Source organism: Bombina bombina, chromosome 1 (assembly GCF_027579735.1).
Source record: "Bombina bombina isolate aBomBom1 chromosome 1, aBomBom1.pri, whole genome shotgun sequence".
In the NCBI taxonomy this organism is placed as follows: domain Eukaryota; kingdom Metazoa; phylum Chordata; class Amphibia; order Anura; family Bombinatoridae; genus Bombina; species Bombina bombina.
Window position 1 is genome coordinate 1,047,452,323 of NC_069499.1, and position 24,491 is coordinate 1,047,476,813.

Here is a 24,491-nt window from a genome sequence, read left to right on the forward strand (position 1 = left end):
TTTAACATAATTAAAATACATCTAAACCAAAGTTACAATTATTAACTAAATAATAAATATTTTAAAATAAATACAAACGTACCTTAAAATAATACATACGCTAGCTACAATATAACTAATAGTTATATTGTAGCTAGCTAGGGTTTGATTTTTATTTCACAGGTAGGTAGACTAGTTAGTAAATAGTTATTAACTATTTACTAACTACCTAGTTAAAATAAATACAAACTTACCTGTGAAATAAAACCTAACCTGCCTTAAACTAAAAAACATTAAAAAAAAACACTAAAATTATTAAAAATAAAAATAACTAAATTATAAAAATAAGAAACAAATTATCAAAAATAAAAAAGAATTACACCTAATCGAATAGCCCTATCAAAATAAAAAAGCCCCCCCCCCAAATAAAAAAACCCTAGCCTACAATAAACTACCAATGGCCCTTAAAAGGGCCTTTTGTGGGGCATTGCCCCAAAGAAATCAGCTCTTTTGCCTGTAAAAAAATACAAACATGGGCATTGCCCTTAAAAGGGCATTTAGCTCTTTTACATGCCCAGACCCTAATCTAAATATAAAACCCACCCAAAAAGCCCTTAAATAAACCTAACACTAACTCCTGACGATCCTCTTACAGTTATTGAAGTCCCGCTTGAAGGATCCATCCAGCCGGCAAGAAGTCTTCATCCAGACGGCCTCTTCCATCTTCATCCAGCCGGTGAAGTCCTCATCCAGGCGGCAGGAAGTCTTCATCCGAGCAGCCTATTTCATCTTCATCCAGCTGGAGAAGTCTTCATCCAGACGGCATCTTCTATCGTTTAGGTTTAGGGGTTAGTTGTTTATTTTAGAATATTTTGTTGTGGGGGGTTTTTGGTTTATGGGTTAATAGGTTTATTATAGCGGCGGTGAGGGCGGATGGCAGATTAGGGGTTAATAATATTTAAATAGTGTTTGCGATGCGGGAGGGCGGCGGTTTAGGGGTTAATAACTTTATTATAGTGGCGACGATGTCGGAGAGCGTCAGAATAGGGGTTAATACATTTTAATAGTGGCGGCGATGTACAGAGCGGCAGATTAGGGGTTAATAACTTTATTATAGTGGAGACGATGTTGGGGAGCGGCGGAATATGGGTAAATACATTTTAATAGTGGCGGCGATGTCCGGAGCGGCAGATTAGGGGTTAATACGTTTATTATAGTGTTTTTCGATTCGGGAGGGCCTCGGTTTAGGGGTTAATAGGTAGTTTATGGCTGTTAGTGTACTTTGTGACAGTTTAGTTATGATTTTTATGTTACAGCTTTGTAGCATAAAACTCATAACTACTGACTTTAGATGGCATTACGGATCTTGTGGTTATAGAGTGTAACGCTCGCTTTTTGGCCTCCCAGGCAAACTCGTAATACCGGCGCTATGGGAGTCCCATTTTTAAAAGTGCGGTACTGACGTTGCGTGACTGGCTAAAAGGTGTGCGGTGCACCTATACCAACAAGTCTCGTAATAGTAGCGTTAGGGAAAAAGCAGCGTTATGGGCCATAACGATGCTATTTGACTCATATCGCAAAAAGATCTATTCGTTTTGTGCAAAGGGTGAGGTTTGAGATAGAAACCTCACAACATGTCACAAAGAAAGTTTACTAACCATGCTGATAATTTTAATATTAAAGGGACATAAAACCCATTTTTTTTTCTTTCAAGATTCAGATAGAACATTAAATTTTAAACTACTTTCCAATTTATTTTATCAAATTTTCTTAGTTTCCTTGTTATCCTTTGTTAAAAAGCAGGGATGTAAGCTCACAAGTGTGCACATGTCTACAGCACTATATGGCAGCAGTTTTGCAATAATGTTATACATTAGCAGGAGCACTAGATGGCAGCACTATTTCCTGTCATGTAGTGCTTCAGGCATGTGCACACTACCTACCTAGGTATACTTTCAACAAAGAATAACATGAGACCAAAACAAATTTGATAACAGAAGTAAATTGGAAACTTTTTAAAATTGTATTCTTTATCTGAATAATGAAATAATTTTGGGGGTTTAATGTCCCTTTAAGTGAGATAATAAAAGGGAAAACCTTGACCTTACTTGTCAGTTAAACTATAACTTTAGTATCTCTCTAGGGAATCAGCGAGGAACGAACTAATAGAGGTGTATGATAACGCTCCCACTCACACACTAACTCCACTAGAAATAAGCTTTTTGTGCACATTGGGTAGGGCTCATATTACAAGTTGAAAGCAAACTGTTAATGGAGTTAAAAGTTAATGGAGCAAAAAAGTGTGGAAAAAACCCTAAAAAACACTCTACTCACGTGTAAACCTGATTGCATATTCTCAAGTACTCTAACCAGACATGAAAATATAAATATTTTACATTCCAATGTTCTTCACATAGGAGGATATGTTCTATTTATTCATAAATACTATATATATGATGGTCTTTTGGTAGGTACAATATATATCTATACCTATTTATATATATATATATATATATATACATACATACATGATTTTATATATATATATATATATATATATATATATAGTATGTATATATATATATATATATATATATATATATATATATATATGTATATATGAATATCTATTTATAAATACATAGAACATATTCTTCTATGTGCAGAAAATTGGAATATAAAATATTTACAGTAAATACACAGTATAACACCATTTACAATGAAAATTGCATAAATATGCTTTTTAATGTTTTCATCTACTTAACTGTAAAGGGCTCCAATGCACTTATATGGCCATTGGAACGGTAATGCAGTTTGGTATGCTGGACGATATCGATGTGGAGTCTGGATGAATAAGAAGTGACGAAGCGGTGACCAGCAGCTTGGCAAAAGCATCTGGAGGTGGTGAGATTTAGAGGGGTCCCTTGGGCGAGAGTATATCTCTCATTAGGAGTACCCCTAAGGCTGGAATCTTTTGATATGCAATAACTTTACCATTAATACTGCCTGCTTCACTACTGCTCTTTTGCTGGAATGTGACTCTGCTCTAATTGACTTGACTGCTATGCTTGGTACTAATCTGCATTAATTTGATGCTTTATTGCAACTGACACTTCTTATTGCTATGTATTAGCTGACTCAATACCAACGCTAAATACCTATTGGGGCTATATGATTGCCATCAAATAATCACCTACTAAATACCATCTGAACTGCATACCCTGGATGCCTATGTTATACATGCTGAATTTGAGTATAAGTGCTATACCAACAGTGTGAATCTAAGGACTTAGTTCTAAATGTCTGTGCATTTCCTTGTTCTTGACCTATGTGGAATAAGACCACCCAATACATGCTGCACCTCTATAGACTATTTACTCCCCTCTTTTTTATGGGAAGTGCTGGCCAGGACATTCTTATAAATGTATTTTTTTGGATTCTTTTTCAACAATTTTCTTTCTTTTTGACTATTTTAATTATTGATGTTGGGTCTTTTTCTTGAGCTGGTATGATCAAACAAATATTTTATATAAACATGTATATACAGTATATGTATACATATGTATTTATGTGTTTATGTTTATATGTATGTAAATATATATACACATATAAATACATCCGTATACACACAGAAAATATATAAGCATACATACACATGTATGTCTATGTTAAAGCCCTTGCCTGCCTTTTTACCTAAGATCTCATATTTTTGAGCCCTGAGAACTTTTTTGTGCAATATTTTTTTAAAATAATTTTTATTAGATGGTGCCATTATACGTGTAACCATACTTTGTAATGTATTTTTTATGTTTTTTTTTACTCTTTTTGTTTCACAAAACAGTTAACCAGAGCTCTGAGGACGCGGTAATCATTCTAGCATAAATCGCGATTGCGCTCAAATGATCGTGTTTACTTTCAACTTGTAATTTGAGTGGTAAACCTAGCGCATGCAAACAGCTGCGATAAACCCCTTTTCACTGGCGTGTAACATAGTGCTCCACTCGTAATCTGGCCCTAAATTTGAGACAAGAACTCTTACAGGTGTACGATAGGGAGACTAAGTACATATATAGCGCTGAGGAATCTCTTGCGCTCTACAAATAACCGATAATAATAATATATGTGTAAGATAAAAAGTACAGGCCATGCAGAAAAGAGTATCAATAACCCTTTGAGATTTATAACATATATAGTAAATAAATAAACTATGGGCAATATATGGGCATTCAAAGATTAAAGGCTATCAAAGAAAATGGATTGTAAAAATAATAATACTTGAATTACAATATGTGAAAAGCATTACTGGGCTAAAAAGCCAGGTGGTAAATCGCCATAGAACAGGCTAACAATAGTTTTGAGCCAGTTGTTCGTTCCTGTGAGTGTGCTTCTCTCTGTGTGTATGTAGTCTCCCTAAGGGAAAAAGGGGAAACCAGACGTGGACTCCTTGCTCAGTGTGCTTAGAGGAATATGGCTACACCTCACTGACGAGGCCCAATGAAGGCTGAAACGATCGTCTGGGGTTGCTGTGTTCCTTGTTCAGAGAGGAATTGCCTGGTATTTCGGTGCTGGACTGACCGTAATAGGCGGGATCAGACTGATATACTACAGGAAAGTTCTACTCTGTGAAAAGCATTACTGGGCAAAAAGAAGTTGAACCCAGGTGGTAAATCGCCATAGAACAAGCTAACAATAGTATTGAGCCATTTGTTCGTTCCTGTGAGTGCACTTCTCTCTGTGTGAATTACAATATGGGAAGGGTAAAATAATTATGAATTTTTATTTAAAAATGTTGTTGTTATTTTTCAGGGTAAAAAATAATAGTTATGATAATGAACCTAAATCTCCACCATAATTCAGAGAATATTACATTTTGTCAACTGAAAAACAGTACAAATTATAATCAACCTGTGTTTAATTCAGCAGATAACATGTTCATTAACACCACATAATATTTAGAGAACACAAGTATAGACTAAGAAAAAGCATCCATTCTTCTCACTAGAAACATAGGGGTCGATTTATCAAACTCCGTATGGAGCTTGATGCCCCTGTATCCGCGCAAGCCTTAAGGCTCGCCGGAAACAGAAGTTATGAAGCAGCGGTCTAAAGACCGCTGTTCCATAACTTGTCCGCCTGCTCTGAGGCCGCGGACAGAAATCAACCCGATCGGACAGTGTATGCTGTCGGCATTTATCGATGTGCAGTGGACATGATACGCTACATTGTATCATGTCCGCTCGCACTTACATAAATAAGCCCCATAGAATCATGGTGTACTTGATATCTTCAAAATGTTAAATGTCAGTGCAATTACGAAATCAAATAAAAACTAAATCAACATTATAAAAGAAGCAAACTATCTGACAGATATTTCCTCAAGAACAAAGATTCATCTTTTAAATTAACAAAACATACATATCTCTGGATGAATTCCGCAGAGGTGCAACAACGGAACAGTCAAATATAACCTCAAAATGCTGCCACTAGCAATCAGTATCTGGTAGAAGGTATGATACTGTATATGGGGTGGGGGTGCACAATACAAACTCTAGTTCTTATTTGCAAGAGCAGTTCTGCTAATAAAGACAAAACAGCTAAACATAAAGGGTGGTGGGTGGTACCGAGAGAATCTTTTAAAATTCCATTTCTACATTCTTGTTTTCTACTTTCATTCTCTTTGTCCTTTTCATTTTATTTAGTAAATTCCTAAAATTCCCATCTCTGAGGTTCCAGGTGGCCTACTGGTAAACTGTACATCCCTAGTGTGGTCACTGCATGTTAAAAGGAAAGAAATCCATTTTTTCCCTTTTGTGATTCTGACAGAGCATACAATTTGAAATAGTTTACAATTTTTTCTTCTCTTGATCAAATTTGCTTCATTATGTTATTCTTTGTTAAAGAGCATACTTATGTAGCAAGTGTGCACGTGTCTGGAGCAGTTCATGACAGGAAACATTGCTGCCATCTAGTGTTCCTGGAAATGTATAACATGCTTGCAAACCTTTTACCATATACTGCTGAAGACACGTGCACGCTCCTGAGCCTACTTACCTGCTTTTAAAAAAAAATACCAACAAAGTAAATTTGATAACAGAAGTAAATTGGAAGCTTTTTTTTTTAATTGCACTCTCTATCTAAATTATTAATCCCCTCTTTATTCTCGGAGCACTGGGCAGATAATACTAGTGCAAAAAAAAACTATAAACGGTACATTTTTTACTTTTGTTCATACCCTAAATTGATTAAACAATTCTGGGTGAAAAATTGTGGGAAACTGCACAATAACAGGTAAAAAATTCAATATTTCTGAAACACTTGGATAAATATTTTTTAAAAGGAAGTGAGAATAAAGCGTACAAGTTAGAAGAAAAAAAAAAAGCCAAAACCTTTTAAGTACTTCTGTTATCAGATGTAAATCATTTTCTCTGTCTCCTTAGATAAATACTGAAGTAGGCTCAGGAGTGTGTCCTGAGAATTATTTAACATCAATGGGGCCGATTTATCAATGTATGTCGGACATCGCTGAATGCCGACAGCATACCCTGTTGGCATTTAACATCGCCTGCAGTTAATAAACTTCCGTAAGTTGGATAAACTAGCGATGTCCAGAAATGTGCATAAATTCACATTTCTGGAGTCGCTAGTGACTTACGGCACTTTAGAAACTGCCGGCGCCTAAGAAAATTAAAAAAAATGTCAAATCTCCAGTAAAAGTCTAACCCACCTCCCAAAACTAAACCGTCATGTAAAACCCCTGTATCCGCCATCAAACCAATATCGGAACTAATAATAAATGTATTAACCCCTAACTGCCAACCCCCCACATCGCATTCTAACTAATTAATCTATTAACCCCTAAACCGCTATCCACCCAAATCGCAATCTAACTAATAAATGTATTAACCCCTAAGCCGCCATTCACCCACAACGCCAACTACCTTATTACACTATTAACCCCTAATCTGCTAACCCCCCACAACGCAAAGTACCTATTAAAACTATTAACCCCTAATCCGACAACCACCCACAATGCATTAAACCTAATTAACCTATTACATTACATTACTTAACAAAAAAACTAAAATTAAATTAATCTAAAATTACAAAAAATAAAAAAGTCTACAATCACAGAAAATAATAAACCAAATGATCAAAAATAAAAAAAATAAACCTAATCCCTATGAAAATAAAAAAGCCCTTCAAAATAAAAACACCCCCTTATCTAATAATAAACTACCAATAGCCCTTAAAAGGGCCTTTTGTAGGGCATTGTCCTAAGTTAAACAGCTATTTTACCTCTAAAAAATACTAAGTCCCCCCTAACAGTAAAACCACCCCACCCACCAAACGCCCCCAAAATAAAAAACCTAACACTAAAAAAAACTAAACTACCCATTGCCCCTAAAGGGGCAATTGTATGGTCATTGCCCTTAAAAGGGCATTCAGCTCCTTTACAAGTACCTATTAAATCCCTAATCTAAAAAAAAACAACCCCCCCCCCAAAAAAAGCCTAAATCTATCCCCTAAATAGGTACTCACGGTTCCTGAAGTCCGGCGGTGAAGTCTTGCTCCAGGCGGTGAAGTCTTCTTCCAAGGGACCGACTTTTTCTTCCAAGTGAGGACCTCTTTTTTCTTCATCAAGGAGTGGAGATGACCGCGGAACTGAAGACCACGACCGCGGAGCCATGGAGCATGGAGGATCTTCTTTGTACGATCACCACCGTACACTGACTATTGAATGAAAGGTAAGCGTTTAAATATGGCGTACCTTTCATTCCTATTGGTTGAAAAATTCAAAATCAGCCAATAGGATGAGAGCTACTGAAATCCTATTGGCTGATTTGAATTAGCCAATAGGATTTGAGCTACTGAAATCCTATTGGCTAATTCAAATTATCCAATAAGATTTTAGTATCTCTCATCCTATTGGCTGCTTTTTTAAGCCAATAGGAATTCAAGGTACCCCAATGCAAGGTAATGGGCACTTGTAAAAGAGCTGATTGCCCATTTAAGGGCAATGCACATAAAATGCCAGTTTAGGGGCAATGGGTAGTTTAGGTTTTTTTTAATGTTAGTTTTTTTTATTTTGGGCGGTTTGGTGGGTGAGCGTTTTACTGTTAGGGGGTGACTTAGTATTTTTTAGAGGTAAAAGAGATGTTTAACTTAGGGCAATGCCCTACAAAGGCCCTTTTAAGGGATATTGGTAGTTTAGATTAGATTAGGGGGTGTTTTTATTTGGGGGGGCTTTTTTATTTTCATAGGGATTAGGTTTAATTTGTTTTATTTTTGATAATTTGGTTAATTATTTTCTGTAATGTTAGACTTTTTTAATTTTTTTGTAATTTTAGATTAATTTAATTTTAGTATTTTTTATTTTTAAAGTAATGTTATTTTTTTATTTAAATTGTAAATTATTATGTTATTTTTTTTAATAATTTTTAATGAGGTAGCAATGACATACATAAACAACATCATTTACTGTCATGGTAACACACCTATATACATACATCAAGTCTCGTGCGTCTAATACAGAGGCATGTCTTAGAAACTATAAGCAAAACGAGGTCCTAAACAATAGGAAGTACAATAGGCCATGAGCGGCACCTCTTTTTATATATAAACATTTTAACATGGACAAAAAATAACATAACAAGTGATAATCATAAGACCTAGCTTTCGTAAAGGGACTCTAAAAGAAAAGAAGTAGGTCTTTATGTGTCCACAACATAGACAGCAGCAAGGAAATATGATACTCTAGATCTGCTTGACGCAGTACATAGTCATAGAACAGAAATAAGTTATTCTATAATATTGAGTAGAACATTATCAATAGAAGCAGGACCACTCTTGGACCTCAGATACTCTATAGAGATATTGAATTAGCAAATACTAATGCCATTCTAGGGAAACCTTCAAACTTCTAGATAACCCATAATCTAAGAAACTTAGCCCAAATAGTATAACATTTCCCTATCATAGTCCACCTCTAATGAGGTTAAGTAGGATGGGGATTCTATGGGGTTATAAGAATCATATACAGTATTTGGTCCCTATTAGGGTATTATGTCAGCACTTCTAAATATGCTATCTCTCAGAAATAAAAGGGTACATATACTCTCCCAAATATGCAAGATCTCTAAGCAACATTGGTCGCTAGTAGACCTCTAAGGATCCAAATAATATTCTTTTGTCTAAGTAACATCCTTAGTAAAATAGTATGCATGAATAGGATTATTTATCTTACCCGGCCCTTGCTGGGCCTCTATGGATAATGAAACAATTTTTGTAAATGCATCTCTACACAGACACACACAAACAACAATTCATTCTCTAATGAACCATATAGATTGGGTGCTCTCCATTAGGATATTATATAAACCTATCTAAGCATGTTCATCCCCCAGAAATAAGAAGATACAGGTAATTTAAGAAGGATAGGGAGTTTATGGATTAGACTAGCCTCTGTTAAAACTCTATAGATTGAGTAATTTCCTAAATAATTAATAGTTTTCCCCCAATGTCCATCAAAGCCACTGTAGGACCTCAATGGTCTCTGCCTTCTAATCTGGGGGTACAGGCCTCTTTTTGACCTGCCTAATAAAAGATATGCATGGTAGGAGGAGAACTATCTTTCATGTAACAAATACATTGCTATTAACCCTTAACAGGTGATGAACATCTAATGGATGCCACTGTCTCTCCCAGTGACTAGAATAAAGCCAGGCCTCCCTTTCCCCCCATTTTAACTCATAATATACCGTAAAGTGAGAGTTATGTGTACATCTAAGCAAGGGCCATTGTCTTAAAAATATATGAGCACAAACCCAACAAAATATCGCAGTAAATCAAGGCAAAAGTAAGAGTGAACACATGGGCAGATAGCCTTGACATACCGGCCATTAAGTATATAAATATTGAACTAAGAGTAAGTACAGAGGCCTATCGTTATCAAAGATGCTAACATGGGCCTCAGCATCAAGTATAGCATCTCTCAGGATAGCGTCCGAAATCTAAGCTCAAGGAAGGGTGCAGTTCGTAAGTAAAATACTGAGTCAGACCTGACACTTTAGAGTCCACCCTTACACTGAATTCTTCATCCGAACCCAACTCTGATACAAATGTCCAAGTCCTGAGTACCTCCTGGTACGCTGTAGGGTTCCAAGGTGATAGAGTAGTAGGAGGCTACCAGCCCCAGATTCTCACCAGCAAAGCCATTCACTGGGGAGCTGGCCGCTCTCCCCCATGTGACCAGGCAAGCAACAATGGTCTGGAAATCCTCAACAGGATGAACGCTATGTGCCTCTGTTGGTTCTAGTCTGCTGGTGGTAGCCCCTTCAATCATAATTATCCCCTCAGGCAAAATGTGCTCTAAGAGAGCTCCTAATTCGCAGATGCTTTCCCAAGCTTTCCTCTCCAAGGCTTGCCTCCCGCTGCTCCCTCTGCGATAAAGCGGCTCTGGTATGTGAGCTCTCATTCCGCTGCTGTTCTGCGCCGCTCTGCACACTTGAAACTGTCAGCCAAACCATAGTAGGCCCAGAAGGCATCTCTATAGGGGCACCTGTTAATGACATGAAGCGGTCAAATCTGTGGTTTATCCGCAGCTCGGATTCAGCGAACAGGGCTCGAATCTTGGAATAGAGGCCCTCCATGATGTAGATGTTAGGCAGAGGATATCAGTATTCTCTGTGGGGGGGGGGCTGGGGTCTCTCTCCTTAGGGGCCGCCAGAGACACTCAGCGGTCCAGTTTGTGAAGTCCTGTCGTAGTAAAGAAAAAGGTTTTTATATAGTTCCAGTTAGTTGAGTGTCCTCTGCCTCCTGCGATATAAATTCTTGCTGGATGGCTATTCAATCTCTAGATTACAAAAAATAGTATTTTTTTAATTGAATGTAATTTCTGTTAATTTAGGGAGTGTTAGGTTAGGGGGCTTAGTAATTAAATTAGTTATTTGCATTGTGGGGGGTTGGCGGATTAGGAGTTAATAGGTTAATTAGGTTTAATGGATTGTGGGGGGTTGGTGGATTAGGGGTTAATAGATTAATTAAGTTTATTTTGTTGGTGGGGGTGGCAGTTTAGGGGTTAATAGTTTTAATAGGTATTTTGCGATGTGGGCGAATGGCAGATAAGGGGTTAATAGTTTATTAAGGTATATTGCATTGTGGGGTGATGGCGGTTTAGGGGTTAATCACTTTATTAGGTATATAGCATAGTGGGGGGTTGGCGGATTAGGGGTTAATAGTTAATTAGATGTTTTGCGATGTGGGTGTTGGCAGATTAGGGGTTAATATACTTTATTAGTTATTGCGGTGGGGGTTGGCGGTTGACAGGTAGATAGATATTGCGCATGCGTTAGGTGTTAGTTAATATCTTCAGGAATTTACGTGAGTTAAGGTTCTCACATTTTCAGCGCAAGGCTTGCTGCGCCTGCCTATTTGTGGCGAGGTGAAATCGAGTAAAATGTCTCCATTTTCAACTTGTAAATCCTTGCACTGAATATGTGATACCGACTTGCGACGCGGTTCTATGTTAGATTATGGGAGTAAAAATAGCCGGCGACAGGTGAAATATACGCGGCGCCTTATATGTGGTAGCAAAACCGGGCTAAAAACCAGCGTCACCTGCTTGCCTCCTGTGCCTACCTCAAGAAAAAAGTTTTTCTTTAATTGTATGTTATATCTGAATCATAACGCATTAATTAGCATTTCCATGTCCCTATAATGTTAATACCTATTAGTTCATGGCTAAACACACAAGGTGGGCACTAGAAAAAAATTAAAAATGAGCAATTATTGTCTTCAATAGAAAGCAAACAAATAATAAAAAAAGAGAAAGAAAGAAAACAAACCCTGTAGCTTGGAAAAGGTATATAGGATGAAATGCCACTCTATACAGTAGCTTTAGTAGCTACTTAAATGATCATTAAATTCCAGGTTTCATTTGCAGCAAAATGTGTACATTTGTCCTTCAGTAAATTTGTCTGAGGCATTTTTGTTCCTTAAATCTAATATAAATAAGGGACACTCGTCAAGAGACGTAAATTTTATAAAGGGGATAGATATGTAAAGAGGTAAACAGGTTAGAAAAAAAGAATAAATTGAGAGGAAACTCACGGGAAGTTTGGAGGGTCAATTGCAGACTTGATGACCCCAGCATATATAGAAAAGATGGACAGGATCACACAGCCCAGAAACAACAGGGCAAATTTATTGACATATTTCACTCCCACAAAGACCACAACAGCCATGCAAGTGAGCACGCAGGTGCCGTACACGCGCATGTTATTCAGCAGAGCCGCAGGTTCATCTCTAGCTTCTTGCGCTTCAAAGATGGCCATTCCAGGGAAAATATATGTCTGTCAGAGAGGGAAACAATGGTTAGTAGATCTGAGCATATTCTTGTGTAGCTGACAGCAGAGTCTGTTTAAGTGTTGTTTCTTATAATAAATTGTATTGTTCTGTACAGCTGCATAGTTTAGTACATGTGTGTGTGTGGCACAGTACACATATTAGTCATTACGTTTGTATGTGAACAATAAACAATTGAATACGTTTGTATGTGGAACAGTATATAGATATGCAGTTCATTAACCTATTTAACAGTATATTGTTATATAGTTTGGTAAGTTACAGTATATATATATATATATATATATATATATATATATATATATATATATATATATATATAGGTAGTTAAATAACTGATGTATGGAACAGTATATACATGTTGTGCTTGGTAAGTTTGTGTGTAGAACACAGTAGAGATGTGTAACCTGATATGTGGAACACCATGTTGCATATTGGTAAGTTTGTGTGTAGAACACTGTAGAGATGTGTAACCTGATATGTGGAACACCATGTTGTATATTGATAAGTTTGTGTGTAGAACACTGTATAGATATGTAACCTGATATGTGGAACACCATGTTGTATATTGGTAAGTTTGTGTGTAGAACATTGTAGAGATATGTAACCTGATATTAGGAACACCATGCTGTATATTGTTAAGTTTGTGTGCAGAACACCGTAAAGATATGTAACCGGATATGAGGAACACCATGTTGTATATTGGTAAGTTTGTGTGTAGAACCCTGTAGAGATATGTAACCTGATATGAGGAACACCATGTTGTATATTGATAAGTTTGTGTGTAGAACACTGTAGAGATATGTCACCTGATATGAGGAAGACCATGCTGTATATTGGTAAGTTTGTGTGTAGAACACTGCAGGGATATGTAACCTGATATGAGGAACACCATTTGTATATTGGTAAGTTTGTGTGTAGAACACTGTAGAGATATGTAACCTGATATGAGGAACACCATGTAATATATAGAAAAGTTTGTGTGTAGAACAATGTAGAGATATGTAACCTGATATGAGGAACACCATGTTGTATATTGGTAATTTTGTGTGTAGAACACTGTAGAGATATGTAACCTGATATGAGGAACACCATGTTGTATATTGGTAAGTTTGTGTGTAGAACACTGTAGAGATGTGTAACCTGATATGTGGAACACCATGTTGTATATTGGTAAGTTTGTGTGTAGAACACTGTATAGATATGTAACCTGATATGTGGAACACCATGTTGTATATTGGTAAGTTTGTGTGTAGAACATTGTAGAGATATGTAACCTGATATTAGGAACACCATGCTGTATATTGTTAAGTTTGTGTGCAGAACACTGTAAAGATATGTAACCGGATATGAGGAACACCATGTTGTATATTGGTAAGTTTGTGCATAGAACACTGTAGAGATATGTAACCTGATATGAGGAACACCATATTGTATATTGGAAAGTTTGTGTGTAGAACACTGTAGAGATATGTAACCTGATATGAGGAACACCATGTTGTATATTGATAAGTTTGTGTGTAGAACACTGTAGAGATATGTCACCTGATATGAGGAACACCATGCTGTATATTGGTAAGTTTGTGTGTAGAACACTGCAGGGATATGTAACCTGATATGAGGAACACCATTTGTATATTGGTAAGTTTGTGTGTAGAACACTGTAGAGATATGTAACCTGATATGAGGAACACCATGTGGTATATTGAAAAGTTTGTGTGTAGAACAATGTAGAGATATGTAACCTGATATGAGGAACACCATGTTGTATATTGGTAAGTTTGTGTGTAGAACACTGTAGAGATATGTAACCTGATATAAGGAACACCATGTTGTATATTGGTAAGTTTGTGTGTAGAACACTGTAGAGATATGTAACCTGATATGAGGAACACCATGTTGTATATTGGTAAGTTTTTGTGTAGAACACTGTAGAGATATGTAACCTGATATGAGGAACACCATGTTGTATATTGGTAAGTTTGTGTGTAGAACACTGTAGAGATATGTAATCTGATATGAGGAACACCATGTTGTATATTGGTAATTACATGTGTAGAACACGGTAGAGATATGTAACCTGATATGTGGAACACCATGTTGTATATTGGTAAGTTTGTGTGTAGAACACTGTATAGATATGTAACCTGATATGAGGAACATCATGTTGTACATTGGTAAGTTTGTGTGTAGAACACTGTAGAGATATGTAACCTGATATGAGGAACACCATGCTGTATATTGGTAAGTTTGCATGTGGAACATTATACAGATATATAATGCTTTGAGTTTCTGTGTTAAAAAGTATATACATAATAGTAGTTCAGTAAGTTTGTGATTAGAATAGAGTATACAGATATCTGTACTGTAGTACTGTGAGTTTGTGTGTAAAACAGCATGTACATTTGTAGTTCAGTTAGTTTGTGAGTGGAACAGTATACAGACATAGCTTAAGATGTTTTTCTGTGTAAAGGTATACATATCAGTTTGAAGACTTTGAGGCCTATGTATCAAAGGTCTTGTGGACCTGATCTGACAGTGCGGATCAGATCCGCAAGACCTCGCTGAATGCGGAGAGCAATACGCTCTCTGTATTCAGCATTGCACCAGCAGCTCACAAGAGCTGCTGGTGCAACGCCGCCCCCTGCAGATTCGCGGCCAATGGGCCGCCAGCAGGGAGGTATCAATCAACCCGATCATACTCGATCGGGTTGAATTGTGGTTATGGAGCAGCGGTCTTTAGACCTCTGCTTCATAACTGCTGTTTCAGGCGAGTTTGAAGGCTCGCCAGAAACACGGGCCCTCAATCTCCATACGGAGCTTAATAAATGAGCCTCTTTGTGTTTGTAACAGTATGCAGATTTGTAATAGTTAAGTCTGTGTGCAGAGCATTATCTATCTATCTGTCTGTCTTCATCAGTATGTCTTTAAGGTAATTATATATATTTAGCTCAGTACGCATGTAAGTGTGTATGCGCACATGCGTGTTAAACTCACGATATTTGCAGCTTAGAATATAAATATGTAGTTTAGAATTTTAGTGTTTATTCTTGAACCTCAGTTTTACTGTAGACTTAAAAGGACAAGAAGAGAGCATATACAACTGACATTTATTTAAAAACAGCTGTACTTGGTGAAACTCTCAGTATGAAATGAGACAGAGGAGCATATTTATCAAGCTCCTTAACTTGGCCGCCTGCTCTGAGGTCGCGGACAGAAATCAACCCGATCAAATACGATCGGGTTGATTGACAGCCCCTGCTAGCGTCCGATTGGCCGCGAATCTGCAGGTGGCAGCATTGCGTGGCGGCATTGCACCAGCAGTTCACCAGAACTGCTGGTGCAATGATAAATGCAGACAGCGTATGCTGTCGGCAATTATCGATGTGCCGCGGACATGATACGCTACTTCGTATCATGTCTGCTCGCACATTGATAAATATGCCCCAGAGGCTAAACAGAATGCTTTTAATTAATACAATTAATTAATGTGTTCTTAGCCATTAGCAGAACTATTTAACTAGACAATAAAAATAAAAAATAAAATAAAAACTATAAATGTAGCCCCATCACAAAATCAGTACTCATCAGTACCCACAAGACTGAAAGGATTTGATTACACACAACTTACAGAAAATATTCATTTAGAATTGCTACATTTAACTTGAGCACATTTGCTCCCATTTAGGCATTTTGGCAGGAAATTGCATTGATCTTTGCTAGAGGTATGGGTGAATTTTGGTATAGGCAACTAGGCCTGTGCCAAGGTTAGCAGGATTTACAGGGAGCAACAAATTTTGAAGGGTAGCTCTTTAGAGTTCTTTACTACTTAGTATTATAATGTAGTGTAGTGTATTAGAATACATCTGCATGAGCAATGATGCAGCATAAATCAGGAAATAAAGCTGCTAGGACTTATTTTAAATGTTCATTTGTTTATAATTAAATTACAATATACTTACAAGGAGTTTTGGCCAAGATTGCATTTACATTTAATATTTATTATCAAACTTTGACCTGAACATTAAAAATACCAGCAATGTCGGCAAATCTTGTCTGGGTGGCTACCACAAGTATAGTGTAGTTCAGTACAGTACAGTGTAGTATAGTATAGTATGGTTCAGTGTTGTATAGTACATTATAATATAGTGTGGTATAGTGTAGTGCAGTGTAGTATAGCATAGTACTTTATAGTATTGTGTAGTATAGTATAAAATAATGTAGTATAGTACAGTGTAGTATAGTATAATATAGTATAGTACAGTGCAGCATAGTATAGTGTAGAAAAGCATATAGTATAATGTAGTATAGCATTCTGCAGTATAGTAAAATATGGTATTGTATAGTGTAGTGTAGTATAGAATATATAGATTGTACAGTTTAGTAATGTATAGTATATTTTAGTAAAGTGTAGTATACACCTACCCTAATTCTGGGGGACTTCAACATCCCTATTGACAACCCATCTGCCCCTACTGCCTCTAAACTTCTCTCACTCACTAACTCCTTCGGCCTCTCACAATCCACCCTATTTCCTACCCACCCTGATGGACACTCGATTGATCTGGTATTCTCCTATCTCTGCTCTCTCTCTGATGTTGCCTGTCGACCATTTCCCATCTCAGACCACCATCTGCTCACCTTTAATCCCCATATAGATGCTAAACCTACTTCCCCCTCTCGCCCCCGCACCAGTAGAAATCTACACACTGTGGACCCTCCCCAACTCTCCAATCTTATTCATATACGCCTCTCCCACACTTCCAGGATATCCTGCCCTGACCTTGTTATAACCCACTATAACAATACTCTCTCCACTGCACTTGAAACTCTCGCTCCGTCCCAACTTCGCAAAGCCCCACGTCGTAAGCTCCAGCCCTGGCACTCCCAACAAACACGACACCTACAAAAATGCTCATGCACTGCTGAATGTGCCTGGAGGAAATCCCGCTCTGAACCTGATTTCCTGCACTATAAGTTCATTCTTTACTCTTACACCTCTGCCTTTCACTTAGCTAAGCAAACATACTTCTCTTCTCTTATATCCACTCACTCTTCAAACCCTAAAAGACTCTTCTTCATTTTCAACTCTCTCCTCTACCCACCTGCACCACCCCCATCATCTGCATTCAGTGCTCAAGACCTTGCTGATTTTTTCAATAAAACACTTGCCATCCAAAGAAACATCCCAACACAAACCTGCAAACTCCCAACTTTGCTCCCAGTCACACCCTCTGCCACTCTATGCACCCTTCTCCCAACCACTGAGAGTGAAGTGGCTTCCCTTTTGTCTTCCTCACACCTCACTACCTGCCCACTTGAACCTATTCCTTCACATCAAAGTCCCCCTCTGTCTACCACCCTCACTCTGGCTCTTACTCACATATTCAACCTATCCCTTTCTACCGGCTCATTCCCTGCCTCCTTCAAACATGCAAAGGTCACCCCCATCCTCAAAAAACCCTCCCTTGACCTTAACTCCCCTGCAAACTTACCACCCCATATCACTGCTCCCGCTAGCTTCAAAATTCCTTGAAAAACTAGTTTTCGATCGCCTAACCCAATTCCTGTCCTGCAACTCATTGCTCGACCCCCTGCAATCTGGCTTCCGTCCCCAATACTCAACTGAGACTGCCGTCACCAAGGTTACTAACTATCTCCTTTCTGCTAAAAACAAAGGCTACTACTCTATACTCATCTTACTTGACCTCTCTGCTGCCTTTGACACTGTTGACCATCCCCTTCTTTTACGGACTCTCAGCTCTCTTGGGGTCTGTGACACCCTCTCCTGGATCCACTCCTATCTCTCTAACAGATCCTTCTCCGTCTCTTTTGCTGGTGACTCCTCCTCTCTTTTGCCTCTGTCTTTTGGAGTACCTCAAGGCTCTGTCCTGGGTCCTCTACTCTTCTCTATTTACACTTCTTCACTGGGTAAACTTATCAACAGCTATGGCTTCAGTTATCACCTCTATGCTGATGATACCCTGATCTACCTTTCCACCCCTGCACTCTCTCCTTCTGTCAATTCTCACATCAGCGACTGCTTATCTGGCATTTCCTCCTGGATGACCTCTCACCACCTAAGAATAAACATGTCCAAGACCGAACTACTTCTAATTCCCCCCTCTAACTCTACTCCAGTTTCTAATTTTTCTATCACTGTTGGCGGCACCACTATCTCCCCATCACTGCAAGTCCGCTGCCTCGGAGTCACGCTTGACTCAAATCTGTCCTTCATTCCCCACATCCAATTGCTCTCTTCATCCTGCCGCAACCACCTACGCAATATCTCCAAAATTTGTCTGTTTCTAAGTGCTGAAACTACTAAACAGCTAGTCCCCTCCCTGGTAATTTCCCTACTTGACTACTGTAACAACTTACTAAGTGGCCTCCCTCTCTCGCGCCTCTCTCCCCTCCAATCCATCCTAAATGCATCTGCCAGGCTAATCCACCTCTCTCGATGCTCTGTTTCTGCTGCACCTCTCTGTGAGTCCCTTCACTGGCTCCCCATTCACAACAGAGTTAAATTCAAAATTCTCACCCTGACCTACAAAGCCCTCACCAATGCTGCCCCACCCTACCTGTCCTCACTCATCAACAAATATACTCCTGCCTGCCCCCTAAGATCCAACAATGACCTGCTTCTTGCGTCCTCTACCATCACCTCCTCTCATGCTAGACTACAGGACTTCTCTTGTGCGGCACCAACCCTCTGGACTTCCTCGTGCTGTCAGACTTGCCCCTAACCTCTCCTCCTTTAAACGTTCCCTAAAGACCTTTCTGTTCAGGGAAGCTTATCACCCGACTTATTAACAAACTAACTTCACTTAACTAACAGTTGCCCTCTATCTCCTCACTAATATCATTCTCACCTTTGCAGCCCCCACCTCCTGTTTCCCATCCTCCTACCTATCTAGATTGTAAATTCCCACGGTAATAGGGCCCTCAATTCCCCCTGTATTTTGTCTGTAAAATTTTGTCTTTTATCGTATTGTTTCTCCATTTTACTGTTATCCTTGTACCCATGGGCAGCGCTGCGGAATCTGTTGGTGCTTTATAAATAAAGAATAATAATAATAATAATAAATACTGTATTATAGCATAGTGTATTATAGTATAGTTTAGTATAGCATAATATAACATACAGTAGTATAGTATCGAATAGTGTAGTATAGTGCAATATCGCATAGAGTATTTTATTATAGTATAGTATACTACAATAGAGTATAGTGTTAAATATTCATCCAATTCAAACAAATAGTATTATAGGGTATTTGATTAATGGCATCAGCTAGTCATAGAAACCAAAAACTATAAACTGATATATTTTACCAACTGCTTGCCTTGTTTCGTGGTAATGTGGTTCCCTGATGCGGGTGCATAGACTAGACAGTGCATGACATTTTTACAGATAGCGTGTGTTTTTTAAGTAGCACTCTTTGTGCCTGCAGACATGCATTGCTCTGTCGGCTGCCAAGGCTCTCTTGTACTATCAGCTGCCAGAACTCTCTGTTGCCTAGAATATCTATAGGCTGAACAAATGTCCTGTCTGCTAGAAGCTATGGAAAGCAACAGGACAAATGCTGCTAATAATGTAAGTTGTCTCTACCAAATATAATACATTGCCAGATAAAGTGAGCACAAGAAGCATAACTGTATAATTTATTATGCTGTTTCTGTCACAGTTTCAATGTAAATAGCATACAGAGAGTACAAAAGTGATGCTATTAATTTAGATACCATGTATGCCAGCATTTAAAGGGACATTGTACACTAGATTTTTCTTTACAAAACTGCTTTGTAGATGATCCATTTATAAAGCCCATCTGGGAGTATTTTTATAACAATGTATAGTTTTGCTTATTTTTTAACAATATTGTGCTGATTCTCAGACTCCTAATCAAGCCCCAAAGTATCAGATGAGGGGGGAGGAGGGGTGTGTCTGCTATTGCTGTTTTTCCAGCCCCTTTCAATTGGTGTCCCAGCCTAACCTCATCAACAGTGCTAAACTGGAAGCTTCTAATTAAGTTTTTAAAAGGGTTTAAACTGGAGTTTTAGATCAGTATCTGTGTATATTATTCTTTATAGTAGTATCTATTACATGCAGTTATATGAAAATAAGATGCCGTCTGCATGAAGACTTCTGCCGGCTTGGATGAAGACTTCGGCCCGCTTGGATGAAGACTTCTCCCGGCTTCGTTGAGGACTTCTTGCCGCTTGGATGAAGACTTCTGTCGCTTCGTTGAGGATGGATGTCCAGTCTTCAAAAACTGCAAGTGGATCTTCGGGGGTTAGTGTTAGGTTTTTTTTAAGGGTTTATTGGGTGGGTTTTATTTTTAGATTAGGATTTGGGCTGAAAAAGAGCTAAATGCCCCTTTAAGGGCAATGCCCATCCAAATGCCCTTTTCAGGGCAATGGGGAGCTTAGGTTTTTTTAGATAGGTTTTTATTTGGGGGGTTGGTTGTCTGGGTGGTGTGTTTTACTGTTGGGGGGGTGTTTGTATTTTTTTTTACAGGTAAAAGAGCTGATTTCTTTGGGGCAATGCCCCGCAAAGGCCCTTTTAAGGGCTATTGGCAGTTTAGTTTAGGCTAGTTTTTTTTTATTTTGGGGGGCTTTTTTATTTTGATAGGGCTATTAGATTTGGTGTAATTAGTTTAAATATTTGATAAATTCTTTTTTATTTTGTGTAATTTAGTGTTTGTTTTTTGTAATTTAGTTAATTGTATTTAATTGATGTAATTTATATAATTGTAGTGTTAGGTTAGGTGTTAGTGTAACTCAGGTTAGGTTTTATTTTACAGGTAAATTTGTATTTATTTTATCTAGGTAGTTAGTAAATAGTTAATAACTATTTACTAACTAGTCTACCTAGTTAAAATAAATACAAACTTAGCTGTGAAATAAAAATAAAACCTAAGATAGCTACAATGTAACTATTAGTTATATTGTAGCTAGTTTAGGGTTTATTTTATAGGTAAGTATTTAGTTTTGAATAGGAATAATTTAGTTAATGATAGTAATTTTATTTAGATTTATTTTCATTATATTCAAGTTAGTGGTGTTAGGGTTAGACTTAAGGTTCGGTCTAGGGGTTAATAACTTTAGTATATTGGCGGCGACGTTGGGGCGGAAGATTAGGGGTTAATAAGTGTAGGTAGGTGGCGGCAAGGTTAGGGGCGGCAGATTAGGGGTTAATAACTGTAATGTAGGTGGTGGCGACATTGAGGGCAGCAGATTAGGGGTTAATAAGTGTAGGTAGGTAGCGGCGATGTCGGGGACGGCAGATTAAGGGTTAATAAGTATAATGCAGGCTGTGGCGATGTCGGGGCGGCATATTAGGGGTTAATAAGTATAATGTAGGTGTCGGCGATGTCAGTGGCAGCAGATTAGGGGTGTTTAGACTTGGGGTTTATCTTAGGGTGTTAGGTGTAAACATAACTCTTCTTTCCCCATAGGAATCAATGGGGCTGCGTTACGGAGCTTTACACACCTTTATTTCAGGTATTAGGCTTTTTTTTTTAGCCTCTCTCCATTAATGTCTATGGGGAAATCATGCACAAGCACGTAAAACCAGCTCAAAGCAGCGCTGGTATTGGAGCGCAGTATGGAGCTCAATTTTGCTCAATGCTGCAATATTGCCTGCTAATGCTGAGTTTTTGCAAACCTGTAATAGCATCGCTATAGGGAGGTGAGTGGTGACAATAACTTGATAGTTAGTACCGAGCCGCTCATAACTCAAAACTCGTAATCTAGCCGAATGTTAGTAACTTTAGTATTTTGTAATTTAGGTAATTCGGGTTCATTTAGGGGGTGTTAGGTTAGGGGGTGTTAGGTTAGGGGGCTTAGTAATTTAACTATTTATTTGCATTGTGTTGGGTGGCTGTTTAGGCGTTAATAGTTAATAGGTAGTTGGCGTTGTGGGCTTTGGCGGTTTGGGGTTAATAGATTTAAAAAGGTTTATTGCGTTGTGGGTAAGTGGCGGATTAGGGGTTAATCGTTTTTTTAGGTAGCTTGCGATGTTAGGTTTGGCAGATTTAGGGGTTAATACTTTTAGTTGTGGTGTGGGTTTGATTGCGGGTATAGGGGTTAATAGTTTAATTATTACTTGCGCTGGGGGTTTGATGGCGGATATAGGGTTTACACTTTATTAGTTATTGTGGTGGGGGATTGCGGTTGACAGGTAGATAGATATTGCGCATGCGTTAGGTGTTAGTTTATTTTTGCAGGCAGTTTCAAGAGTTACGATGCTCCCATACTCAGCGCAAGGCTTGCTGCGGCTGCCTTTCTGTGGCGAGGTGAAAATGGAGTAACATTTCTCAATTTTCTCCACATAAGTCCTTGTGCTGAATATTGGATACCGATTTGCAACGTGGTCCCATGTTAGCTTATGGGGGTAAAAATTGTGGGCGACGGGTGAAATATACATGCCGCATTTATATGTGGTGCTGTATATTGGACACCAAAACTGCGTAAAAACCGGCGTCACCGGCTTTTGCGGGTGACGCCGCATATGTAATAGGGCCCTAACTTAGAAGCTCCCAGTTTAGCACTATTTATTAGGTTAGGCTGGGACACCCGGTAAAACAGGCTGGAAAAGCAGGAAAAGCAGACACTCCCCCCTTCCACTTTTCTGCAAATGAAAAGACATATTACTCAAACAGGAGCCAGCAGGAGTTTATAAACGTGCTTGTACATCTGATACTTTGGGGCTTGGTTAAGAGTCTAAAAATCAGCACAATGTTATTTAAAAAAAGCAAAACTATACATCGTTACAAAAACACTCCCAGATGGGCTATATAAATGGATCATCTACAAGGCATTTATACAAAGAACAATAGAGTACAATGAGGCCCATTTATCAAGCTCCGTATGGAGCTTGAAGTCCTGTGTGGCTCGCCAGAAACACCAGTTATGAAGCAGAGGTCTAAAGGCCGCTGCTCCAAAGCCTGTCCACTTGCTCTGAGGAGGCGGACAGACATCGACGCAATTCAACCCAATCGAATACGATTGGGTTAATTGACACCCGCTGCTAGCGGCCACGAATCTGCAGGGGGCGGCGTTGCACCAGCAGTTAACAAGAGCTGCTGGTGCAATGCTGAATGCCGAGAGCGTATTGCTCTCCGCATTCAGCGATGTCTGTCGGACATGATCTGCTGATCGGATCATGTCGGACAGACAAAATATAAGTAGGCCCCAATGTCTCTTAAGTCTTTTTAGCTGCAGAATAAGATTTGAGAATTTGGACTGTGTTCAGTCAAAGAGGGCTGCTAAGTATAGGGACATTTTTCAACTAAGTTATAATGAAAAAACAGTGCATGAACAGGATGGTAGTTATCAAAAGATAGATTGTGATCCACTCCTATGTTTGGGGTATTTTAATTTTGCTCCCCCCCATAGAAAAATGTATGAAGATATCCCATGGCTATCCAGTAACATTCTTAAACAGAGTGCAATCACTCCACTTAAATTCACCAATGAACATTGTAAATTCACAATAAACAGCAGGATTCCCATGGACATGAAATCAAGTCTTAAGTCTTATAATAAAAGAAATTAATGGCAACTCTGTATCAAGAAAGAATTGTTTAATATCCAGCTTTAAATGGCTTTACAAGATTAAAAACCACATGGGTTCACTGCAGGGAGATTACACCAATGAAAACATTTTTTTATGAAAGTATTAGATCACAGTGGAGCAGTATATATGTATATATCTATATATCATCTATATTTCAGTGTCCTCTTAATAATATAATAGAAAAACTATACCTAATGCTGTACTCAGATACATTTGACTGCTAGTATAGTTTTGAACATCGCTATTAGTGCTAAATGCAATAGTCTGCGATTTTGCTATGTTTCCCTTTTTGCTCACACAAGTCCTTTCTCTTGTTCCAGTTCATAGTTTGGTATTTATTTTATTTTTCAGTCATTAAGAATATCAATGGGAAAGCTTATACGGAAAATCAGAAAGCAATGAGGCATATCTTACTAAATGAGTTAATCTTATTTGTTAGCAGAAAGCAATTTAAGATTATATTAACTTATTCTGTATGTGTGGATCACAGAGAATATCATTATAACCTGCAGTAAATCTGGGCATAAATTAGGGGACTGACAGTAAAGAAAAAAGACAACTTTCAAAAGCA

General features: G+C 38.2%; 1 protein-coding gene across 1 annotated transcript in view; it reads right to left on the bottom strand.

Moving 5' to 3' along the window:
- SLC12A5 (solute carrier family 12 member 5) overlaps window positions 1–24,491 on the bottom strand; it is a 417,734-nt gene that overhangs the window by 204,340 nt on the left and 188,903 nt on the right. Inside the window, exon 7 of the mRNA XM_053721935.1 lies at window positions 12,088–12,329. Within this exon, the coding sequence (XP_053577910.1) occupies window positions 12,088–12,329 (242 nt within the window). The remainder of the gene's footprint in view (window positions 1–12,087; window positions 12,330–24,491) is intronic.